This window comes from Grus americana, chromosome 26 (genome assembly GCF_028858705.1).
Source record: "Grus americana isolate bGruAme1 chromosome 26, bGruAme1.mat, whole genome shotgun sequence".
NCBI lineage: Eukaryota > Metazoa > Chordata > Aves > Gruiformes > Gruidae > Grus > Grus americana.
In genome coordinates this window covers 370,032-394,380 of record NC_072877.1, presented here as the reverse complement: position 1 = coordinate 394,380, position 24,349 = coordinate 370,032, and the positions used below count along the sequence as shown (strand labels likewise).

Here is a 24,349-nt window from a genome sequence, read left to right as displayed (position 1 = left end):
CATTGTTAGGAAACTTATACTGATTTTTTTTTTTTTAAGTGGCAATTTTCATAAAGAAAAAACACCAATTAGATATGATCGGCCAAGAATGAAAAAAAATCTGGGAGTAAAGTAAAACTCAACGTATAGCATGTAAACAGATCTTGTTAGCAATCTGAGCCAGCAAGAATAGCTGATTGTGGAATGTAATGAAACATAAATACAGAGTCGCTTTTTTTGTTTTGTTATGAATTTGTAAAAAATCTTGCACAAGGGTATGCTGATTAGCACCTGGGGATTCTAGGCACTGCCATATTACAAATAATATTGGTTGTAACAGCCAAAACAGAAAATCTGGATCCAAACACACCTGAACACCGAAGAAATTCAGATCTGATTTCAATCTCATGCTAGCTGCCCCCTCACTACGGTGAGTGAAACTAAAATCCTAGATTTTGATCAGGTGCTGAACTGCAGGAGGATTTTGGATCTAGGTTTTTTTGGCAGAAATTGATCTCTAGTATCAGCCTTATTCTTTGTTTACCTCTATCTCCACACTCGAAATCGTGATGTTGCAGAGCCTAAACAGCTCCAAATTTCCAGTGAAATATTGAAGAGGGAAACTGAGCTGACTCTTGCAGCACCCACGTGGTTACTGATGGAATGCCTTCGTTCCTTCAGCCCATCCAGCTGGTATGCCTCTTGTATGTGAGAAAGTATGGCCTTGCTTTTGATCTTTGTACCAAAATCAACAGTTTATTGGAGAAGAAAATGGGCTGGTAGACTCTTCATCTGGGTTCTTCTGCCTTACACCATCCCAAGCCGGAAAAATGGAGCCAAGTGAAACTCTCTGGTTCTGTTTTGCAGGGCTGACTTAAACTCCTTTTGCACTTTCAGTCTATGTGAGTTCATACCCTTTGAGTTTCATTGTGAGATTAAAGTTCAAACCCCCAAATTAATTAAGATCAGGCAAAACAAATACGTTTATCTTAGTTTTGGTCAAAACCAAAAATGTTGACAAGACTTTGTTTCAGAGTTACAAAAATGAATCCTTTGAGACAAATGGCAAAATGCTTGAGGTTTTGAGTGAAAGCAGGATCTTCATTCAGGCTTGTTCAAAACTGGACGTGTCGGTTGATAAGCTCTGTTCTCAGCTACACAGGTCAGTATGTATAAAAACCGATAAAAAAGTAGTTCAATTGCTAAAATTTTACACATTGGGAGTACAAAAGCACTGTTGTTCCAAAGGAAATTAGCCATGATGAACTGTAAAGACAATAAGCAAAGACAGCTTGTTTTCTGTCTGCCTCGTTGTTTCTAAGGATAGAAGCATGACTTCCCTGAATGTAACCAAAGTTAAGATTGCTCTGAAATGCTCCACTGTCTCTGTTTTCTGGATCCTCCTTTTTTTTTTGGTTTGTTTGGTGGGTTTTTTTGGTTTGGTTTGGTTTTTGTTTTTAAATTTGGGCAAACACGTTTTTGCCTGCTGCTTGTTGAGCATGGTCTGTCAGCTACTCTCAAAGTCAGAAGTGGGGGGAAAAAAGATAGGTCACTCCAAATATTAGTGGTGTGCTTGCACACTGTGAACATGTTCATTTACATTTTAATTGTTAAGATTTACATTAGGCAAAGTAATTAATGTGCAGAATTGTTTATTAGTTTTGAAAGGACAGTCATTCGTCCTACCAGTACAGGAACATGTGAGCAGAGTAAAAGCAGGGTCAAAAAGCACAGTGGATACTATAGGATACTAAAGGATACTCTATTCACTTTATGATTTAATTAATTATGTTTTATTCTTGGGGCACATCTAAAACCTTTGTTGTTTTTTCCTAATAAATTATTTGAACAGCTGTTATTATTAAGGCCTTCCATTTTCAAACATTTCTATACATTTAACTTTCCTAATGCAAACAGACTTCAGCAGTGATGCTCAGTTGAGTATCTTTTGATTTGTACCTGTGTTTTTCTGCAGAACCACATATATTCATTTTCAATGGAGTAATGCCTGTCAGATCTCCAGGAGACATTAAGATACTCCTTTTTATGGTTATTAAAAAAAAAAACCAAAACCAAAACAAAAAAACAAACCCCAAACCAGGAGTGAATCCTTACATCAAAGTTCTCATTGCTATTGAAATGTGGAACTGAAAGGGTCTCATCAAAAAACATTTTTGGTCTTTAATGGAGATTGAATGAAAGCCCAAACCTCAGGCTTTGTTGTTGAGACACAAATATAAATAAGAGACATGGAAATAGTGCTGTACGATGCATCTTATTGAGTTCTTCCAGCGTGGAGGAATGGTTACTCATGTCTGGAAAAGTGTCAAGTTAATGCTTCTGATTAGAGATGGGTGTGAAGCTACACAGTTTGGGCTTGATTTGGCTGATAACCAAAGTTCCAGGGCGTTGGGATCCAGTCTCTGAGCCTGGCCTCGGCCTCATTTCTAGATACGGTATAAGATTTAGATATTTTATAGTATAGTTAAGATATATTAAATGAAATTAAATGTTAAATTTCACTTATATCACGCCCACTTAAAAAAAGGGGGGTGGGAAGAAAAAGGGGTGGAAAGGTTACATTAACACTGCATTGTAAATTTAATACAGATCCAGATGCCTGAAGAGGGTTTTTTTTTAAGTATAATTCTTTAGTTTGGAGAGCAACACCAGCTGCTTTGTGATCACATTAACTGCTTGAAATTTGCTTTGATATTAAGTAGAGCTTCAAAGACACAATGAAAATCTCTTAACTTTAATTTTTTATAATCAAATACAAAGGTTCTCTACTATTGAAAAACTTGTTATACCTCAGAAGTTAAGTGATGTGACCTCAGAAGTTAAAGGGTGTATGATCATTATTTTAGTGGGGCTCTTTTCCCCAGTAGTAACATAATTTTATTGTGAATCACTCACTACTTTAGTGTCTGTCGGTGGCTAAAGGGGATCTTTCTAGAACTAATGGATATTTTCATGGTTACTTGATGGCTGCCCAAATATGTGTGCAGATTGAGTAATATGCCCTTGTGAATTTAACTGAAGCAAATATTGATTATTTATTAATTAAAATATTTCTGAATAAAGATTGTCAGTGGAAAGCCAAAACAAAAAGCATGTGAAAATCACCTATTCAGACCATAGTGCTGACTATTTGAGTTCAGCTAGTCTGCGAATCGATGTTTTCATAGGTATTGTCTTTACTGTCATTGCTGTATTCTCAGTGAGTGATTCTCCCAGGAACAGAATTAACAAAAAAAAAAACCAAAAAACCCCTCCATTTAATGATGACTCCTCCTAGAGAACTTGATTGAAGCCCAGTGATACTTAATGGTAACAACCGGTGTGTAATGGGGGACAATAATTCTGTGGAATTAAGATGAGGCACTTCAGCTAAAATGCTTCAGCTGAGACCTGGTGCTAATGCATTAGACTCCTGTTGATTGGGAATTCTGCTTCATCCAGTAACATCCTGATTAAACAGATCCTACAGTGCTACGGTCGAGGGAGTGGTACAAGGTAACAGAACATCAATACTAACAATGGTCGTCTTTGAACCAACATGCTTTTTTAGAAACAAAAAGAGAAAGGTCAGCAATTGCCCTCTGTTTTCAGCAGAAATCATGACATGGAATGTTTCCTGGCAGGTATCCCCCTCTAGGTGCTCTAGGGAGAAAGGGAAAGGAAAAATAACAAGGTGTACCCCTGGGGAGATTTCCTTCCTGACCTCAGAGTGGTTGGATCAGTTCATCATCAGGCACGTGAGCGAAGCTGGCTGCATTTGAGAATTCATCCAGCTAGCTTTTAATATGAAGCACTGAAAGATCTGTGTCATTCAGGAAAAAAAAAAAAATTGGTAAGAGTGGTGGGGATAATATTGTGACTTAGGAATGTTGTAGACTGTGAAGAAACAAAATGGGATAGCAAGAATAAAACATAACTGGTCTAAATCAAAATCCTTTTCAGACTGATGGTGAAAGACTGTGCCAGAGACCGCCATGGTCAGATCTGGATATGGATAGAGATTGTTGAACTGTTGTTAGAAAGATGAATGTCGTTATGGGAGACTAATTTCCCAGGCCTAAATTGTGAAACAAACGCAACTGGTATCAGCAGAGTCCGGAGCTATTACTGGGTGGCAGATTTCTTTATCAGTGACTGACCCAACAAAAGGTGATGTTATTTTAGATTCTATAAGAGTAAGGGAGGGACTGACTGCAACTGCCAAAGAAAAAAAACACATTCAAGGAGCTTAATGTGCTCAGATCTGAAGACCAGATGGCCATTGTGACAGTGAGTTGCCAGAGTTGTGTATTGTCTATTAGAAACAAACCACAGATGAGATTCCACTATGTCTCAGGTAAGCTTTTCCAGTAGAAGGAAGGATGCATTTGTACGATTGTACCCTACTGATATCTTGTTTGAAATACAATATACTGGTTTAACCATCTTCAAAAGAGAATGAAAACTAAATTGGAACAGGTGCAGGAATGGGTCATTAAGGTGACTGGGGAGTAGACAAGAGCTTGGCTCAAATACTTCAGTGACATGCACTGAGAAGGGACATAACTGCTGTATAAAAATATCCTAAGGTACATCAAAATGGGAAATAATAATAACAATAATAGTAATAATAATTTTAAAGCTAGTCTTAACTATAAACTGACTAGGAATAAATTCCCTAACAAATCAGGACAAGCAGGCTTTAAAACAAGAGGAGTACCAAAGGCAGAAGCTTGAACTAGTTGAAGACAATTTTATAAAAGTAGCTACATGCTTTGGTTGTCTGTAATAGCAAGAGACTAGATGTCAGCAACCCAGGAGTTATCTCCTACGCCTGTGCCCCTATAATCTGAGGAGGCCCCATTCCTGAAACAAAGGCCATGTGCATAGCTTTATCTGTTAGCCTAGAGTTTGCAGCAGGCTCAGGGTCTCAGGGAGGATTTCCCAAAGAATTCAATGGAAGTTTTGAGCAGAGACACACTGCTGGCATTTTTCACATTGTTTATCTTCTTCCTAATCCAACTATGAAGCCAACACGTTATATTCTAGCATCTACTCCTGTATTACTCGCTCAACCAAAACGCCTGTTGACATCAATGGGAGCCCTGTCCAAGTGAAGAAAGCAGGATGAGGCCTGACATCTTTTCTTCCACCCAGCTGGAAAATAATAATAATGATGATAATTTTTTAAATCCTCATAGTAGTTATTCTTTTGAAAAGTTAAAATAACATGGTGCTGTGACCAGAGAGTTTTAAGGGAAAGTGCATCAGGAATGTAATATTGTTTCCAGATGTACAATGTCATAAAGAATTTTTTCCACACTTGGAATGGTAACAGGAATTTTTTGAGAGAGATCATTTACACAGTGATGAGATATGTTACATATAAGTAAATGCCTGTATGCCTGGAATGTTTGTACCATATGTCTAAATAGGTGTCTGTGACTGATACAGCTTTTATATACGTGATGATGTGTATTTACTTGTATATATGTGATTTGAAGAGAAGCATACTTTAGAATATAGAAATACTGATCTAATGTGTAGATGGGGTAGGAAAGATTGTAGTACCCAGGGAAGGATTTGTAAAGAAATACACCACTTTGTACTGTGCATGGAAGTGAAAGAGGGGCAGTGCAGCTCAGAGAACCTGAGTTTAACATGCTGAAGACAGTTTGACTGAATGCCATGGTAGGGGAACCCTCATTGTGGTTTTTGAGCAGGGATTACATTACAGAAATATACCCAGGAAACAAAAATAATGTGGAGATACAGCGCATGCATTTCTTCAGTACTGCTGGGGAATCATTGGTTTATGTCTGTGGGTTCACAGCTAATAACAAGACCCTTGCAGATTTGCAGAGAGAATCTTAAGAACTGCCCAAAACAGCACTTAGAAGCCTGTAACTCCCTCACTCTTCCTAGAGATGGAACCCACGTTTGGACGGATGAAGGAATAACACATTGCCCCGTCTATCTCTTGCTTGATCGGTTGTCCTCTGAAACTCCAACAGAGGTCGCGAGTTGATCCAGCTGTTGAGCGGCACAAAATCTTTAGTCTTTATGCTGTCTGTGTCAAATTTGGCCCTAAGCTACAATTACCAGAATCCGTGGCCTGCCTGACATATTTTGATGTTCTCAGATCATTCCCATAGGATTATGTTTTGCATTAACTACTGATTTTAGGTAAAAGACCATCAACTGAATAGGCATAGAAGCCAAATTATCATACACAAGAAGTAGTGCCATCAGATCAGGAAAACAAAAACGCACCAAAACCGTTTGCCAGTAATTTGCCAGTGCTGTGGACAAATCTGAGAATTTAAATCTCCAGGGAAGTTTGCACATCACCTTTCATCAGCATTAAATACAGGTTTAAAAAAAAAAAAAAAAGGCCTGCTATGTTTTACGATGTTAGGAGAACAAGTGTTATTGATAAGTATGTGTTCAGAAGGGTATTGGCAAAAATGCATATAAATGGTTAACAAGGTAACGCTAAGAAATGTTGACCTTGATTTGTTTAGCTAAGATGTAAAGATTTTTGAAGGTCAAAGGTGTTCTTGTGTAGTGTTTTGGAGTCTAACTGTGTCTGACCCTCTAACATTAAGCTGCTGTGGCCTGCAGTTTTGAAGAGTGAAGCAAACCAGGGGGAAAGAGGGAAGGGGGAGAGAACAGGAAATGGAGTGAGGTGTTTCAGGAAGTTGTCAGGAGTTGACTGATTGATTCCAGATGGAAAGGGTCACCCTTCATGACCCAGGAAATACTCACTGGGGGAAAGCAGTTGGCTCGTGAAAGGGAAGGGCCTGGGAGTTAGAGACCATGGTGGAATGCACATTCCTCTTCCTTTTATCCATAAAACATTGGGTTTTAATCTTCAGTATAGAACAATTGGATTGTCGTCTTCATCAGGGAAGAGGGAATGACTGGAGCAAAGTGAAGAAGTTCAGTAATTTTTATGTCCGTAATCTCACACGCTCTTTCTCCACCTCGTTGATAATGAGTTGACTAGGAGTGTTGTAGCAAAGATGACAAAGGTCTCTGCTGAATTCCAACAGTACCTTAGAGATTACTGCAAATAAGGCCCAAATCGTTAGGAAGGTTCTGGTCCAGATCTGAACTTTGCCTTTTGTCCTGTCCCTGAGAATGCTGTGTTTATTTACTCTAGGTCCCAGCCTGTGAAATGCCAAGTGGCTTTGACACTCCTATGATGAATGGGAGAGGTGAATAAAAATGGAACTGCTCATGGAGAGAGGTCTGAAAGTGCATCTTCCATTCCTGCTGGCTCAGGGAATAGAGGATGCTTAGCGCTTATCTCTAAACAGAGGATTAGCTCTTGCTGTTACTCATGCTACAGGGATCTCTACAGCTCCTGCTGAAATGTGGCTCTTGTTTTGCGCACAACATTTATACCCAAATGGTTATTCAAACAGGGAATGTGTGTATACTTGAAGTCTGCATATATTCTAAAGATCTCATACTGAGAGTATGTGGGTGTGTGTTTATCACATACGTACCTTGTGTATGTGAGGTCAGATATGTATATATTATATAGTGTAACTGTATACATATGATATACTTTTTATTTACATTTGGTTACAATTTAAACACTTGTCGTAAATATTTCAGACACTGGAATAATTCAGGTCTATTCCCCTGTTGCCATAGTGTGCTCTGTGCTGGCCAGTGAGAGATTAAAATTTATTTCCATTGTTTAACGGAAAATAATGAAGTGCATCTGAGTGGGTTCAGCTATGTCATGCGGGAAATGTTCACTGTGGATAGGAGTCGCACTCCACCCAAATGTGCAATGATGAAATCAGTTGGCACACAAAAGCAACACATTTTGTGACAAGAATGCTTGAGAAGTATGAGTACAGTATGACAAGAGCCTTTTGGAATGAATTAAACTTGTCTCAAGAAAGAAAGTATTCTTTAAGATAGCATAATCCTGTAGGAGGGCAAGGTTTCTCCTGCTATATGCTGAATATAGTCTTATCAACAATTAGAGCTTGACATTCTCTTACCTAGACTGTGACAGCTATATCTGTGAAAATTCATGAACACATCCAGGATCAGATTCTCAATAGCTGTGAATTACTGTAGCTGTGTGGCAGCTGAATGGAGTTAAGCTGATTTACACCAACTGATGGTTGAAACCTGGAAGTTTCAATAAGATGCATCTTCTTTCAGTAGTTAAAACACAGTTTGTTAATTTTTTCCTAAAAGTTTGTGGTTTAAAGGCACATATATTTATGGATTTATAGCACTTGCAGCTTTGGATCTTGTATTGTAAAGGAAAACTAAGTGGGATTAATTAACATACACAGTTACTTCCTCTAAGAATTCGTATGCTATTGGAACCCAACAACATAAGTCATGGAGGCTAAGGTTTAAAAACTACTGCTTGATTTGGGGTCCTCAAGCTCAGATGATTTTCAAAAGGCTCTAAGCAGGCATAGGTCAAAAACCAGACATGATATTAGGTACTGTTTGCACGTAGTAGGAGCTTCCATTTTGCTCAGTCAATGGAGACCTGTATTTTCGGAGCAGATGCAGATACATTTGCATGTGTGCACAGTACAGCAGATGGCTCTGAATCTGCATGTATGTATCAGAGGGCAAATTGCTGTGGTGCTCTGCAGCCTGCCCTCCTGGTCGGTATGTATAGCCCTCTTTGCCATCAGCCATGCTACAGTGCATCACAGGAAACTAAATTTAGGGCCATCTGCAGTAGCTGGTTCATTATACAGTAAGGACTTTATACAGCCCTTAGGATGCTATGTTAAATGGAATTAATGCATAGAATGAAGGCTGAAAATACTTCCTCCTCTTCTTGTTAGGGAGTAAACCCTGCAGGACATGATGCCATTTTACAAACAGAACAGGATTTTAACTAAACTGAATAATTAGTACTTTACAAGTTCAATTTCAAAGTAAATTGTTTACCTGCCTCCTTTTTCTTCCCTTTCTAAATATCTAGGTTGTGCTATCAACAACAGTGAATGTCGATGGGCACGTACTGGCAGTTTCTGACAACATGTTTGTTCACAACAATTCCAAGCATGGACGGAGAGCAAGGAGACTTGACCCCTCAGAAGGTAAGATTTTTGTATGAAGAACAGTACACAAATGAATGCAAAAGCCTATTACCCATTCTTCAATTTCCATTTGTTTTCAGGAAGGAAGGACAGCTAAGGGGGGGACTATAGAACCTCAGGGGGTTTAGAGAAGGAAGAGGCAGGAAAACAGTGTCTACTGCATGCAAAATATGATCCTCTTTATGTCTAAGATACTGGCTCCCCCAACCCACCCCCAGTTTATTAATTAGTTCGTACTGCAAAGATGAAAAACATAGAAACACTAAGTATTATCTAAATTTCAGACTTCTCATTCAGCTGGGATAGATTTGATTTCAAGCAAATTAGGCAACATGACATCTTAGTTAAACAGAACTGTTACAGCACAAGATGTGTATGAAAAAGTGTCACTGGTTCCCTTAAACAACTACGCGTAAAGCATAACGATGCACAGAAGGAAGCTGACACTAATTGATTTTAGTTTGTTTGGCTAAGCAAGACTCATGGCCATCCACGGGATGGGTTTTGGACTATATTAAAGCAATTACAAATAGTTGTATCTGCTAAGCTTCAAAATGATTGGCCCCCTCCTCTCCCTCTTCCCATACATTCATTACCAACGCATTCCACCTCTCTCATGCAGACAGTACTCTGGATTACTAGAAAATGCTATCTGTGTCTACTTTTCCCTCCCCTGCAGCTAGTGAAAGTGAGAAGAGCTAGTGATGTTAGTAGAAAAGACAAGCAAGGATATTATTTCATTATAATGTTTTGCTGCCCCACTTCTTAACTGTGCCCTATATCAACCTAAAAGAAGAATTAATGAACTGGAAGAAAATGATTGAATCAGTAAAGAATTCAGAGTGGTGTTAATTCTCCCCCAGCGGGCAGTGAAATGGTAGAAGGAAAATCCCAAGATTCCTAGCCTAGGAAGCCATCCAGTTTTTCCTTGACTGATTGGATGTGATTGACTGGCTGTTCAAAGGAGTCTCATGTTTTTGGAGCACTGCCAAAGTTCCCCTCCACCTCTGACCCTGTCAGCATTGGGAATGGAGTGATGGATTGACTTTGGTTATGGCCTGGAAACCATATTGGGTTCCTGATGGGATGTATAGTCCAGAGGCCTTGAACATATGGAAGAGAGGAGAAAAAAAATCTCATCTATAAAATCAAGAAAATTATGAGAAATTGTCTCCTGATAGGAATTGGAGGAAACATTTGATATTCCCATATCTTTTTTACCCATCAATAAATTTAATAAATCTTAATCTACCTCTCTTTCCACAGGGTTTAGCTTTTGTGTGATCATATCCTAAGAGTTTCGGGGGGGGGGGGGGGGGTGCAGTTTAAGCAGCCTCTGCACAATCATTTAAGCATTTCATTTTTACACCCACTACAGTTTGCCTATTAGGCTTTAACGACACGATGTTAAGTGCCAGTAATGAATAGGCAAGTAATTAACACTAGCAAGGCAGAAAACATGTTATTTATTTATTTATTTATTGGATTTCATGGAATGGTAAAGCAGGCTTCATGGGTGAATGGCTGGAAACAACTTGTCCTAGGCCTTGGGAATTCACGCCAGCCGTGAAGCTGCAGCAGTGCAGAAACTCCCAGGAGCGGACAGGTGAAGCTGCTCTAAGCTTCAGTTTGCATCAATACGACTCAGGACTGCTTAATGTGCACAGAAGTTGCTTGCACCCATCTGCTACAAGGGTTTACACTCAGGATTGCAAACAGTCGCAAAACTGTGTGGGGAAAAAACTAACAACGTGATGCTCTGATATCCATTTTGTTTTGTTTAGCCACACCGTGCATCAAAGCAATCAGCCCGAGTGAGGGTTGGACTACAGGGGGTGCAATGGTGATCATTATTGGAGACAACTTCTTTGATGGGCTGCAAGTTGTATTTGGAACCATGCTTGTATGGAGTGAGGTAGGTAGAGGTGCCTCCCTACCTGTTCTGAGGAAAGCAGAGGGGGAAGAGTGTTAATTCCTAATCCAATAATGGTACAAAAACAGTGGCATGTAAGGCGGGCCATAGAAACCTGTGTGAAGGAAATTCATGGAATATGTCTGGAGACAAATAAAGAAATAAAGAAAGGGTTAGAGTTTGGGAAGGAGAAAAAATTCCCCCTAGGTCCAGAAATAAGCCAGCATTAACCCATGGGCATAAACAGTACAATTTTCCTGATGACAATTTACCCTAAAATGTGTCTTCCTCTCCTGGAAGCAAGAAACTAGAGCAGATGTATCACTTGCCTGATCTATAGTGGCTCCTATACAGGAATAAGCAATGCATTTACTCATACAGTATGTTTGGAGGGTGAAAAGTGAAAGCGGGAGGAGTAACACAGACATGTCCTAATCGTGCCTGTCCTTTTGTTATTTCCCAGCTTATCACACCTCATGCCATTCGAGTTCAGACACCTCCACGTCACATTCCTGGAGTGGTTGAAGTGACATTGTCATACAAATCCAAACAGTTTTGCAAAGGTGCACCAGGCAGGTTTATTTACACAGGTAAGTGATTGCAATTTCCGCTGGAGGAGCTCAGACCCTTGTCGATTCAGTAGTCGGTATTGACAACTCTGCTTGCTTGCTTTATTTATTTATTTAGCCTCTTGCTGTTTGAAGGCCACTCTGCTAGTTGCGACATTTGGACGTGTAAGGAGACAGCTTCATTGTTGTGCAGAGGTGTTAAGGCACTGTTCCTACACATGCTAATATTTTTTCCAGATTAGCGCTCATGCTGTTATGATATGGGTCTGCCTATAGATATATTGAGTGTACAGGAACATGATAGTGTTGTTCCACATACTGGAAGATGTTTTATTTATAACAGTATTTATTTTACATTTCTCTCTCGCTGGGGGTAACCTTTCATTTTCAAGATAATCCCAGAGGACAAGGAGAGCATCTTGTATCAAGAGACACCAATGGGCTGAGTGGAAAATAAATCCGTTGGGTTTTTTTTTATTCTTAAATGTATTATCAACTTATTTAGTGTCCTATATTTACCTCTGCTAGCAGGAGTACATTATCTAGAGATCTGAAAGAAAAAAATCAGATGGGACCAGATGACCATCTTATTGAACCGTCAGTACCAGTAGTAACAATGATGGCATACAACGTATACAATAAAGTTTCTGTAGCTTGTTATGCTGGAGAATAATGGTGTGCCAAATTCTAAAGGGTAGATTTATATTTAAGTTGAATGACTTGCTCCCACCAAATCATATTCAGATTTCTCAAAATGGAAGAATTTATTTAATGTTTAAAAGCCTCTTACCACCAACAATCCTCATTAAATAATCTTTGTGTATTATATTTGACATATTTAAAATCATAATTTAACTAAAAAATAATAATGAAAGTCCAAGAAATTTTTTATTAAAAATTTTAACCACCTGTTGAGTGAATTGGTTAGAATTTTTCCAAAAGTGGATTTGTGAAGAACCTGCTACTGTCTTTTGCCAGTTTATATACCCTTTATTAGTACACATGCTAATGCAGAAAGGTATTTATTCATACAACTGCCACACCTAGGAACCTGCAGCAAGAATTGTGTCTTCAATTATACCAGGTACTCTAATGAAATATAAGCCTAACTGACAAAGGATTCTTTTTGTTATAATAGAGGTCCATCTGATCCACAGTTAATTGAAGATACTGAAGTGATATCCGTTGACTGGAACTGACTCTGAATCAAGCTCAAAGAGATTAGGACTTTCTTCTTTTTTTGCACCAAGTAACCCCAGTGCAGTGCAAAGTCATTCTGGAATTATTCCTGGGCTTGTGAGATCAGGATCTGGCCAAAAGCTTTTGAAATACATTTTCTTCTGAGGCAGTGCTTTGATTCACTGGTCTCTGGGAAAAGGCAAATCTGATGTCTGAGCAGGTTAAACCCATCTCCTTTTCCTGAGAGACAATTGGCAAAGCCATCAAACAGGTTAAAGATTCAAATTTGCATGTAAATGCAATCATGTTCCTAAAGAGACGGGACAGGTTAACTTTACGGAGCCTGGCAGTCCTTAAGCAAAGCGACGGTGTCCTTGATTCATGTGCGGGACAGGGCTTGTAGGGGCTGCACTAGGCCTGACGCTTTCACCTTCAGAGAGAGAGACTGTTAATTCTTTAGTTACTGTTGCAGATTTAAATGTTAAGGTCTTCTGTGCCATTTTCTGCTTCTGGAGGCCTTGCTCTCACAGTGTCCTCAACACAAGGGTTACTGAGGGCCACCATCCTCGTGCCGTTGGTACCTGTGCTGAAAGAGGTTTAGGAGTGGAGTGATACAGAGATGCGTAACAGAAACGTGCATTCCTCTGTGGAGAAAAGTCATCTTATTATTGTAAAGCTGTTCTAAGTGCAAGACTTACTTGTACCATCTAGGGGGGGCTTGAGTCAGACTGCAGTGCAGTTCTTTAACATGTTAATTAGATTGCTTCCACAAAAAAGGACATGAAGATATATGTAGGAGCCAGCAGAGGAGGAGAAAGTTAAATATACTATCCCTGTTTTGCTGCTGTTACTGGCATAGGGATATCTGTTAGCATTCTCTGAGGAGTGAGTGGGTGCTTACTGCCATATGTTACAAAACAGCATTTCACAGAAGATGGCTGAGCTGTTAGAGCGAGGGTAGAACAGACAACTTTTCAATCTGTCTATTCAAGAACCTGCAGTTCTCCCACCATGGCAGGCAAAATGATAAACACAGCTATTAGGTAGAGGCTCACCTGTGTAATCAATTCCCCCAGGTTGTTGCTGCTAACAGCAGTAAAAACAACTTCTAAGCTATGAAAATAACATGGTGGCATTTTTTTTTTCTTTCCGTGGCTGTGCTGTCAGAAAACTGCTGTGATCCTGCTATGAACAAATGATTTTTAACCTAGGCAAGCCTTATTCGGGCAGTTCAGGTCCTCCTGCCTGTAAGTTGTCTTCAGAACTTCCACAACAACTTTTGAACTTCTTGACCAATTTGTATCAGATTTTATCAGAAAGGCAGGATCATCAAAGATGCACAGTTCCAGCATGTTTTTGTGAAAACAGAAAATGGTGAGAGAGATCTGAATTAATCCTCCACCAAAAGAAAGGGTGAAGAGCTTAACGATGTTATTAAACAGCAGAGAAGCTACCAGCAAACAGCCTCAGGAAACCAGGTGGTTTAAATGCCACTACCCACAGAATGCATGTGTGTATCCATAGCACTCTGGAAAACATACTCAGTAGCAGCACAGAAGTGCACCTATTTGTTGGGTAGAGTGTAGCAGAAAAGTATCATAAAATACTGAAGAGGAAAGTTCAATAGATTTTATAAGTATTGATGAGGTAGTTCTGTGTATCATAACAAAAATCTGGATTTTTTTGGTGATTATTGAAGTTTATCATTTACTTGATACTTTTAGTACTTTATATTGTAATTTATTGCTCCAAGCTGTCACAAAGTTTGTAGATAACATGTCAGAGAATGCAGTAGGCTTGGAGTCACAAATAAGACCACTTCCCTCTTCAATGGTAGTTGCCTCTCTAAATGAGAATTTCTCCTCTAAAACACCTTCCCTTTACATTCAGCCTGCACTTGGCAAAAGCCTAAGAAATGCAGAGACATTAACATCAAGCCCAGGAGACTGAAAAGTGTGAAATCCTGCATGGGAAGATGTACTTCTGTCAGAACTAGTAACAGCAGCAACAAATAGCAGCCAGGTGCTCTCAGGGTCATGTTGTATTAAGTCCTCCATAATTATTAAGTGCTGAGATATAACCTCAGATGAAAAGCAGGAAGGGTCAAGTCATATGAAAAATAGTGAGTAGCTGGCTGTAGGCACTTCACAGGTATAACAAGAATAATTATTCATATAAAACCAGACCTCAGAGGGTTCATCAGGGCATCACTGCATCAGACATGGGCAACCAGTTACAGAAGGACACATGCTTCATTTTATACATGAGACACTGCCACAGAAGGCCTAAGAAAGATTAACCACTTGCTTGTGGTTATACAGGAAAGCTGGCGATAGGGAAATAGATCTCTCAGGTTCTATTCAGATCCTTTAATCACCAGAACACCAATACTCTTTAAAACATGGAAACAGATCTTAGTATTGTGCGTATCTGCCTATGTCCTCAATATTAAATATACAATCAAATATTAATGTTTGACCTGATTATACTTGAGCTTTTTTCTTTTTTTTTAAAGAGCCACAATAAAACAGGTTGTTTGAAGATGAAAATGATAAACTGTTAAAAAGATGAATATCAAAATTAGATATAAATTTCAAGGGTAAAACTAAATGCCACAATGGAGCTGTTATGGGAGCTCATACATGTCCTGTAATGTGTGTTTATAATGGGTTCCTTGCAGTGTGCTGTGCTAGCATTTCCACTCTTAAGTGCTATCATTCAGGGTGCTGCAACTCAGCCATCAAATTCCTGTCATCGCCGAAATGTGATGGGTGGACTTTTCCATAAGATTCCCAGATGGAAAACTTTTCTGAGAGTGAAGCCAACAGGATTCCATGGACATGTAACGATGTACTACAGAGTAAGGCAAAAATCTAGAGAAATGGCTTGTTATATGTTAATGGCAGTTGCTGAACCAGCTCACATACTTTAGTAGTTAAGTATGTACTTAAAGTGAGAGATAAAAAGTCTATTTTTAAATCACCGCAACTAAACATTTAGTCTGCATGTGAACCTTAATGTGGTGAGAATACAGGTTATACATACATCTCCATGTTCTGAATTACTTTTCTTTCATCAGCTGTTCCTAGAATAGTAAGAAATTTGTTCTCTGCTGCTAATCTAGCAGGAGCCTCATATTCTGCTTTTAATACTACACAAATTCAAATTCTCTGCTGCTATAAGTAGTTCCATTATAGTCCCCTTGACTTTAATAACGCTTACATCAGTTTATGCCAGCTGAGGATGTGTCTCGTAGGCTTTCATATCTTAAGTTTGATCACAGCTCTGCATTTACTTTGTCATGGAGACGCTAACCTGGAAATGTGTATATTAGGGAGATTTTGAACATAATTTTCCTTGCTGAGCAGAAATCCTCCAGGGGTTAACTTGTCAGAGCAATGCAATATAAAATAATCTGTAGGCTATGTTGGACTCCCGGGTTGCACTGTATCAGTCTCTATGCCAGGTACCAAGGATGGTAGGTACTGGTTTGCTAAAGCTCGTAAGTAGATTTGAGAAGGTCTTGTTATCTGCTTGTGGGAAACAATACTTAAAAGGATGAAGTGAGCTCTACAAATTGGAAGAGCGAGTTCACTTGGCCAGAACACAACTGATGTGACACAAAGTGTTTGCAGAGAACAACTCCCACCACTGCTTTAGCCCAGGAAAGACACAGGCAACAGGAGGCAACGCTGTGTTGGGAGTAGGGTGTTTGGAAGAGCTGTTACCAACACAGCAAATATAACACAGGATCACTGCAGTACACTTGTAGCAGCATCCTTCCAGCTCCAGACCACAATGTACCCCTCAGAAGAGGCTGACCAGTGTGTAGGCACTTCCCAAGCCCAGGATTAGCATGATTATAGCAAGTGAGCTTCTGTAGCTGACAACATGGAAATGGTTTATTCTGCAGGGTGGACACTGTGAGCATCTCTCTGCTGTTGGCTTGAGCAAAGGTAGTCACTAGTGCAAAGTTGGAATTCAAGCTTTAAAGGCTGCTAGTGCCTTTTTGTCAAGGTTAACATCTTTAAGAAGATTAGGCATCGCACTCCAAATACTATAGTCCCTCTGGCTCAGGATGTAGTCCCTGGGTTCAGGATATTTCTAGAGGTATGCATATTTTGTTTCTTCTCATTCATAGTTTGCAAACAGAGGACTTGTTGCCCTTTGGTCTGCATCATGGAGTAAAGCAAAGGTGAGCTGCAGAACTTTGATGAGGTCCTTGAGTGTGGCCTTTTTGAGTGGCGCAGAGGGAGAGTGCGCCTCTCCCAAGGCGTACACTGGCAATATTGGAATGAGCTGTCACTCATGGTAAATAGTGCAGATCTTCATAACATCATCTTCCTTCAGCAGTCTTATGTGCTTTGATGTGTGGTGAAATAATTAATACTTTAAATGTCAGCACTGTTATCATTGGATATCTGAGTTAGTCCCCATTGAGATGAATGGACTGAGCTGTTGTTTCAGGTTTTGCAAATGCAGACAGATGTCATGGCATTGGTTGCTCAAGTGTGAGAATTTTTTTTTCTCCTATTCTAGTGAGTCATAATATATGGAGACTTGTATTTAAAATGAAAGCATCGATTTTGGAGCATGGATTTTTGAGCATAAGGAACAATATAAAAGAAGAAGCACTGTGCCATACTCTGAGCCTTGTCATAAAGTCTGGCAGACTGTGGGGTATTTAGACCTCTCCCTACTGCTGACTGTAACTATTCTGTTGTTAAAACAGTTATGCTGGAGTGAGGTTTATAGACTAACCAGCAATTTAGTTTATTCACTAGAAGTTGCTCCTTTTTTGCATACATTATATCATGTCATGCACAATTTTTGAAACTATGCTGTGGGAAATTCGAGAGACCCCCCTGTGCCTGACACCTGGATTTGAGAGTTGCCAAAGGGATTTTGCTGTACCTGAATCAGTTTTCTTGGGGGTTTCATCTCAGATATCTGATTTGTAGGAAGTAATGGTCTCTGAACCCATGAACCCAAAAGCATTTGGATATAATTTTGGCATATTTATTTGTAACAAGAGATAAATCACTACTGATCTGGTAGCTCTTTTTTCAGTGGAAGTGGTATTGTGGTGAATCTGTTTAAATTTGCTGGTGGATTCTACATCTTGCCCTTCAGTTGAAAAGGCGCCATTTACTTCTACAAATGTTGGATGTTGGTTTTTAACAGGATTTCATGACACAGATATTTTTGTTTCATTAATGAGTAAAACTAGTAATAAGCAATTTTGTTACAAGCTGTACAGAAAACCTTTTGTGCTGAAAGACATAATATATACATTGATTCAAAATGGCTGACTTCTTCGAACAATTCAACATTGTTGAGAAATGATTTGCTGCTATTTATCTATCAGAATGAAAATGTCCATGTCAGTCCATTGGAAAAATGTTTGTTGAATAATAGCCAATTTCTTCCTCTTGAATTAGCATTTTGTATGTTCCCATTAGCTATTTTTAGTGAACTATGTATACGTATATGTTTGAATTCCTATATAATTTACATTGCTTTTGCTTAAGATATATAACTTCACTGATTAGACTTGTAATCAAGAAGAGAAATGGCACATAATGATGTATAGGCTCTTGAGAGAATTGGCCTATAATTCTCAGGATTATTGGCAAAAAACCCCACTCCCCAAAAAAAACCCCCTCTTCCCAAATGGGATGTAGATTCTGTGGCAGTTGAAATGTGTATTATTAAACTCCTTAAGCAAACCAGAATGGCTCCCAGTGGAAAGCAAAGACATTCTAAGTACAGCCAAGACTAAATTCTCAGGTCTGGGTTTTCTCTACTCAATTCCCACTTGATTATCTCCTGTAATATTTAAACCTCATGCCATGCCATAATTATTTAATAAAAAGTAAATATAAAATGTATCTCAGTGGGGAATATGACCTTTTACCTTCATGTTGTTATACCAAAGACAGACACAGATAAACAGAGAATCTGGATCAGTGTAATAGTCTGTCTCACTTGATAGTTTCATTCTTCCAGCATCTGAGATGGTAATCCTGTAAGGTGCTGAGTATATTCTGTAAGATTCAGTAAGTGCCATCAGTGTCTCTTGGAATCATGTTTTCAGCTGTGCTGATGTCACCAGTTTGGGTTTTTGTTTTTTTTTTTTCCCCCAAAAGAACCACAAATGGTACAAGAGGATAGAAGCGGCTAGCACTGAATGAGGATAGTGCTAACGGACTTACATCTGTTACTTATTAAATGCATCATGGAATTCTTAGCAAAGTTTTCAGCATGTGATTTCATGAATGTGTCTTTTGAATTACAATGCACATTCTGAAGTAGAAGGAAATTCTAAAAACCTCATACCTGTAACTGTATTAGTAAACACTAGTAACCCTCATGTAGTCGAGGCAGTCAAAGCCTGTGAGCTTGCAGAACGCTAAAGAACTGACTTTTGGTTTCTGTATTAATTTGGAGTTTTGAATAATCAGAAATTTTGACTAATCAGAAATTACATCATTATTGCCAAGATTTCATAGTAGAGAGTATTAAAGTGTCTGAAGTTTTATGAAATCAGCGATGCCAGCAAGGCTCTACCAGCTATTACTGAGGATCTGGGTCAAAAATCTCTTGGTTTATCCACTAGAGAATAACATCATTACAGGGAAGTGGCTATGTATGCATAATAGCTGCACACAATTGAAGAAGTTCATGTGTCTAACGAATAGCTGTGCCCTAGTTTGTGATGGCAAAATATTGGGGGTGGGGGTGGGGGTGTGATGTGTTTATTAGATGAGCAAATATGGTAGCCTTGATTTCTGACTGTATAACCAACATAGTAGAGGACCTGTTCTAATTTGTATTAGAAAAAGTATTCCCTTTGAGAAGAGATTAGGGATCTTCAAGCTGAGCTTACTATTGAGCCTGTCTTACACACAGTGATCAGGGCTCACCTGAGCAGTAGATACAATGTACAACGTACCTCACCCTCTAGGAACCCAGGCAAGGAGAGGTTTTCTGGGGAGCAGCTGTGAAATCCATCTTTCTTAGGTAATGAAACCTGAAGTCATACAAAGATATATACTCATATAATATGGGTGTGTTTTTCTGTTTTCCTTTCAGCTTTAAATGAACCTACCATAGATTATGGTTTCCAAAGACTGCAAAAGGTCATCCCAAGACATCCTGGTGACCCTGAAAGACTAGCTAAGGTAAAATATTTTTTAAGCATTTCACTGAGCCCACTAAATACGTTCTTTCACTTCTAACTCATAAAAGAGACAAAACTGTATCTTAAATGACAATTCCATCTGAACATGTTCACCAGTTAGTTGGTCATCCAAACAAGAACACAATCATGCAGAACCCACAGCTACCAGTAATTTTTATCTGTTGGAGCTCAAACACTATCCGTGAACTTCTCCGGCTGCTAAAACAACAGTCCAGTGCAGATACCTTCCCAGTTCATATTCATGGCCCTTTGCATTTATCCATACTGGCAAATCTCTGAACCTAAATGACACAAGATACAAATAAAGGATTTGTTGCAGAGGTCTAAGCTTAAGGGATTTTTTTTTTCATAAAAAACACTTAAAGCTCAACTTTTTCTGTAGCAACAACTGCAGTATGCATGTGTTGAAACAGCTCAGGATTCTGTGTTATCTGTAGTACCGCACACTGTGTTGATGCAGCACCTAGCACAATGACAGTGGCATTAATGACTATATTCCTAGATTTTAGTGCAGTACCAAAAGTACATATTATTGTCTTTGCATGATGAAAGACTATTGAATTCAGATAGTATACTGTGTAATTTTTTTTCCCTACAACCAGAGGTAACATAAGATAGCTACTAGCTAAAGTGTTTTATTTGGTTACCATTATTGAGAAAAAAAAATGGTCATGGAGATTAATCAGATTTTTAATGTGTCTATGCAAAAGAGTATATTGGAATTCAGGAGGGAAAGGGGTTCCTGTTTAAAGTGGGTATCTGAAGCCTGCCTCCATTTTGGAAGGGGAGTGTTCCCAGCAGCTTCAGGACTGCGGAGAGCTCCGAGCCCAAGATGGAGCACTGTGTGCGCAGCCGTTGGCGCTGCTGGACGTTTTATTGCATGCGCGTCACCGCTTTCCCAAGGGGCTGATGCTTTTGGATGTCTAGTGTGAGATACTGTAAGGGGTTCAGTTTTTTCAGATAAGTGGCAAATAACAAGTCTTCAAGGGAGCTGGTTTTCCAAATGACCACACACAAACACTTCAGAAAATACCAGCCCATAGTTTTATTTGCACTGAAATCCTTTTCTACTAAAATTTCAATTTTATGCATCTGCTCATCCTCCAGGAAATGCTATTGAAACGAGCTGCTGACCTAGTTGAAGCATTGTATGGAACGCCACATAACAACCAGGTCAGAACGAGTACTCTCAACAGGGGAATGGTAAACGTTCAGGTTTAGTAATAAACCCTAGAACATTTCTCCAAGCACACTTCTGAACTTTCCCCCTTCATTCTGCAGGACATCATTCTGAAACGAGCTGCAGACATCGCAGAAGCTCTCTACAGCGTACCAAGGAATCCTGCGCAGATCCCCGCACTGTCTAGCTCTCCAGCTCACAGCAGTATGATGGGAATTAACTCCTATGGCAGCCAGTTAGGAGTCAGCATTTCAGAGTCAACACAGGGGAACAACCAAGGTAAACACTGCAAGTAGTATAGTGTTAATTTAAACAACGAAAAATTGGATCACAGTTGCTTCCACAGTAGTTTCTTTAACTTCTCTAACTGCTCAGCTTATGAATGGAAAGATGGCTCTCAACATTCAAAATGGATGGGTGGTGCCATTTTGGATGATGCTGTGTCTGCACTAGGTTTCAGTTGCCACATTGGCTGTGGCTGAAATAATCATTTTTGAGTATTTTTTGATACCAAGTTAGCCCTGAATTCTTTCCCTGTTCCCCTCAATTTTTGGTTATATCTCTGTTTGCATAAAAGACAAGGACAGCAACTGGAAAACAAACTCTCACAGTTAAAGAGTTGTGGAATTTTCTTCTTTTTTTTTTAAGGCTTCTTTTTCAGTGTTAATTTTATCAACTTGCATATGTTGTATGTATTACATTTACTCCAGATATATTATTGATTGTTAGGAAAACATCCCATAAAATGACATATTAACAGTAATACGTCATGGGAGCAATATCAACTTTGCGCCTTTTTTGACTCTTGAATATTTTGATTTTTAGCACTCAATTCCAGTAACGTACAATCTGTGGCTGACTGCGTGAATAGCTGTGTTTAACAGTCTAAGGCAGAAAAACCATGTCATATAAAGTTAATATTGCATGTGCCATGTCAAAAGTCATCGTGTAGATAATTTTGCTAGTTTTTTTAATAAGGTCTTACTAGCCCTGAATTACAACTTCATAATATAAATAGGCAGAAATAAACTGACGTGGTATCTAAATGGTAACCACTTTTAAAGTAGCTATTGGATCACATCTTTCTAATGAAAGCTTTGTGTGGAAAACACCTTCTGCAGCTGTAATAATAGCCTCATACTTTAATGCTGATAGCTGTGGTGTTCTTCAAGTCTCTCTCTGGAGAAAGAAGAGGGTAAGTTTTGGTTCTCAAATATTTGTGATTATTTTTTAAAAGACAAAAAAAAATTGTTTTTACTTAGCCGCTTTATTCTTTCCCCCAAGTAGACTATCTTCAAATTCAAGCTGCTAATTATATATTGGTTATAATTTGCCCTTAGTAACGTACTTGCTTTTTTGCAATTCATCAAGAATTTGAAAAGCATAACCTACTCCCCCTCCCCGCCCCCCCAAATTGTAGAAAATCCCACATATATTATAAATTCTACCTCAGAAAAAGATAAGCACACACTTTTTTTTCCCCAGGTCTTAGAACAAATTTCGACTTTTTAACAAATAAAATCTGATTAACAAAATATCATCAGTTCAATTCCAAAAGTTAATTTCCCACATTGTTTTAAAACTTAATATTGCTTAACTTGATAGCACGTGCATAAAAAATACTGAATGTAATGGTACTTGCTTAAATGTTTTAATTAATCTGGATTTAAATAAGTTCTTTATTTAAGCAGGGACTATACAGGAGAAAGCCAAATCCATTGATGTGTTTTGAAATGTGTGTGGGTTTTTTTTCTAGGTTATATCCGTAATACAAGCAGCATCTCACCCCGAGGTTACTCATCCAGTTCCACACCTCAACAGTCCAATTACAGCACTTCCAGCAATAGTATGAACGGCTACAGCAATGTCCCCATGTCCAACCTGGGCGTTCCAGGCTCACCTGGGTTCATTAACGGCTCTCCAACAGGATCCCCCTACGGATGTATGTGCTTTGCTGCTTTTATATTGTTTCATATTTGATTCTTGCTCCTGCTCCATTTAATTTAGCACATCAACAAATGCAGCAAGTGATGTCTTTCAAGAGAAGTTCTCAAGATTTAGGGAAGATTTTTGTAAAAGATTCTGATTTGTGATCTGGTATTTTTTAGTACGAACTAGAAAATGTCCCCATTTTTCAAGAAAAATAGAGCAATATTGAATCTTACTTGTTTTTTCCTTCATTTCTTATATCCTTATACAGATTCCTAAGTGGCAAAGGCCACAGTGAGAAATGAGGTACAATTTACAACTTTAGATGATTAAGCAAGTAACCATTACTTTTAGCACAGAGGTTACTCTGTATCCTATGTAAAAGTCACTCTAATTAACAATAACTGAGAGCAGAATTGTGGATTAATTTCCTGTGAAACTATATAACCTCGATAACCAGAAATATAACAACGATGGAATTGAATCTGGAAGTTAGTATTATCGTGCTTCTAGTTACTAGTTTTACCATGAGCGAGTCACTCTTCCTTTCATGCCTTGATTTCCCTCTGGCAAAAGTGTGTGTGTGTAACATATATATATATATATATATATATATATATATATATATGAAAAAAAAGTATATATAAAAAAGAGGACAAACAGTTAAACAGCTATTTAGTTATTCGCTTATTATTTAATTATTTACCTACACTGTAGCTGATGGAGGGTATAGCTCCCTACGTCAGGATCGCGCCGTTCCAGAAAACACCTGCTATCCTGCAAAATACTATTTCATTTACATTCCCATCATCTGCATAAGGACTGACCCACTTTGCAGCGATGATGAAGGCTCCTTGCTGATCTGAAACCTGCTAAACAATATCCTCACACTTAGAGCTGTGATTTAAGGCTAAGATGCAACTCGAAGGATGTTCAGGTGCTTTTGATACTTCTCCTATTCTGGAGCTTTGCCATTGACTTTCATAAGGAAAGGACTGAGTCTGCAGTGTATTGTTATTCTGATTTCAAACTAATACTGCCATGAGACTTGGGGATTCACTTGCACCCACATGAAATATGGTTATTTGTTCCTCATTTTGCTAAGAAATAGCTGATATTTTTCCTGGAAGGTAAGCAAACAGCTGCTTAACAAGCTATTGGACATGTAATGGGACTTTTTCTTGCAAGAGACTTCTTTAAAACGAAGCCAATTTAGATTAAAATCTAAGCAACAGCTTAAAACATCCCCCCTCATGTCTAACCAAGGAAATCTTCATTTTAAAAGCTGAGGAGGCCTTC

General features: G+C 38.8%; 1 protein-coding gene across 3 annotated transcripts in view; it reads left to right on the top strand.

Moving 5' to 3' along the window:
* EBF2 (EBF transcription factor 2) overlaps positions 1-24,349 on the top strand; it is a 144,245-nt gene that overhangs the window by 106,730 nt on the left and 13,166 nt on the right. For all 3 annotated transcript variants that reach the window (XM_054804673.1, XM_054804674.1, XM_054804672.1), the window contains exons 8-14: positions 8,960-9,077; positions 10,862-10,992; positions 11,453-11,579; positions 19,833-19,921; positions 21,049-21,114; positions 21,223-21,400; positions 22,878-23,063. In XM_054804673.1, coding sequence (XP_054660648.1) covers positions 8,960-9,077; positions 10,862-10,992; positions 11,453-11,579; positions 19,833-19,921; positions 21,049-21,114; positions 21,223-21,400; positions 22,878-23,063 — 895 coding nt within the window. The remainder of the gene's footprint in view (positions 1-8,959; positions 9,078-10,861; positions 10,993-11,452; positions 11,580-19,832; positions 19,922-21,048; positions 21,115-21,222; positions 21,401-22,877; positions 23,064-24,349) is intronic.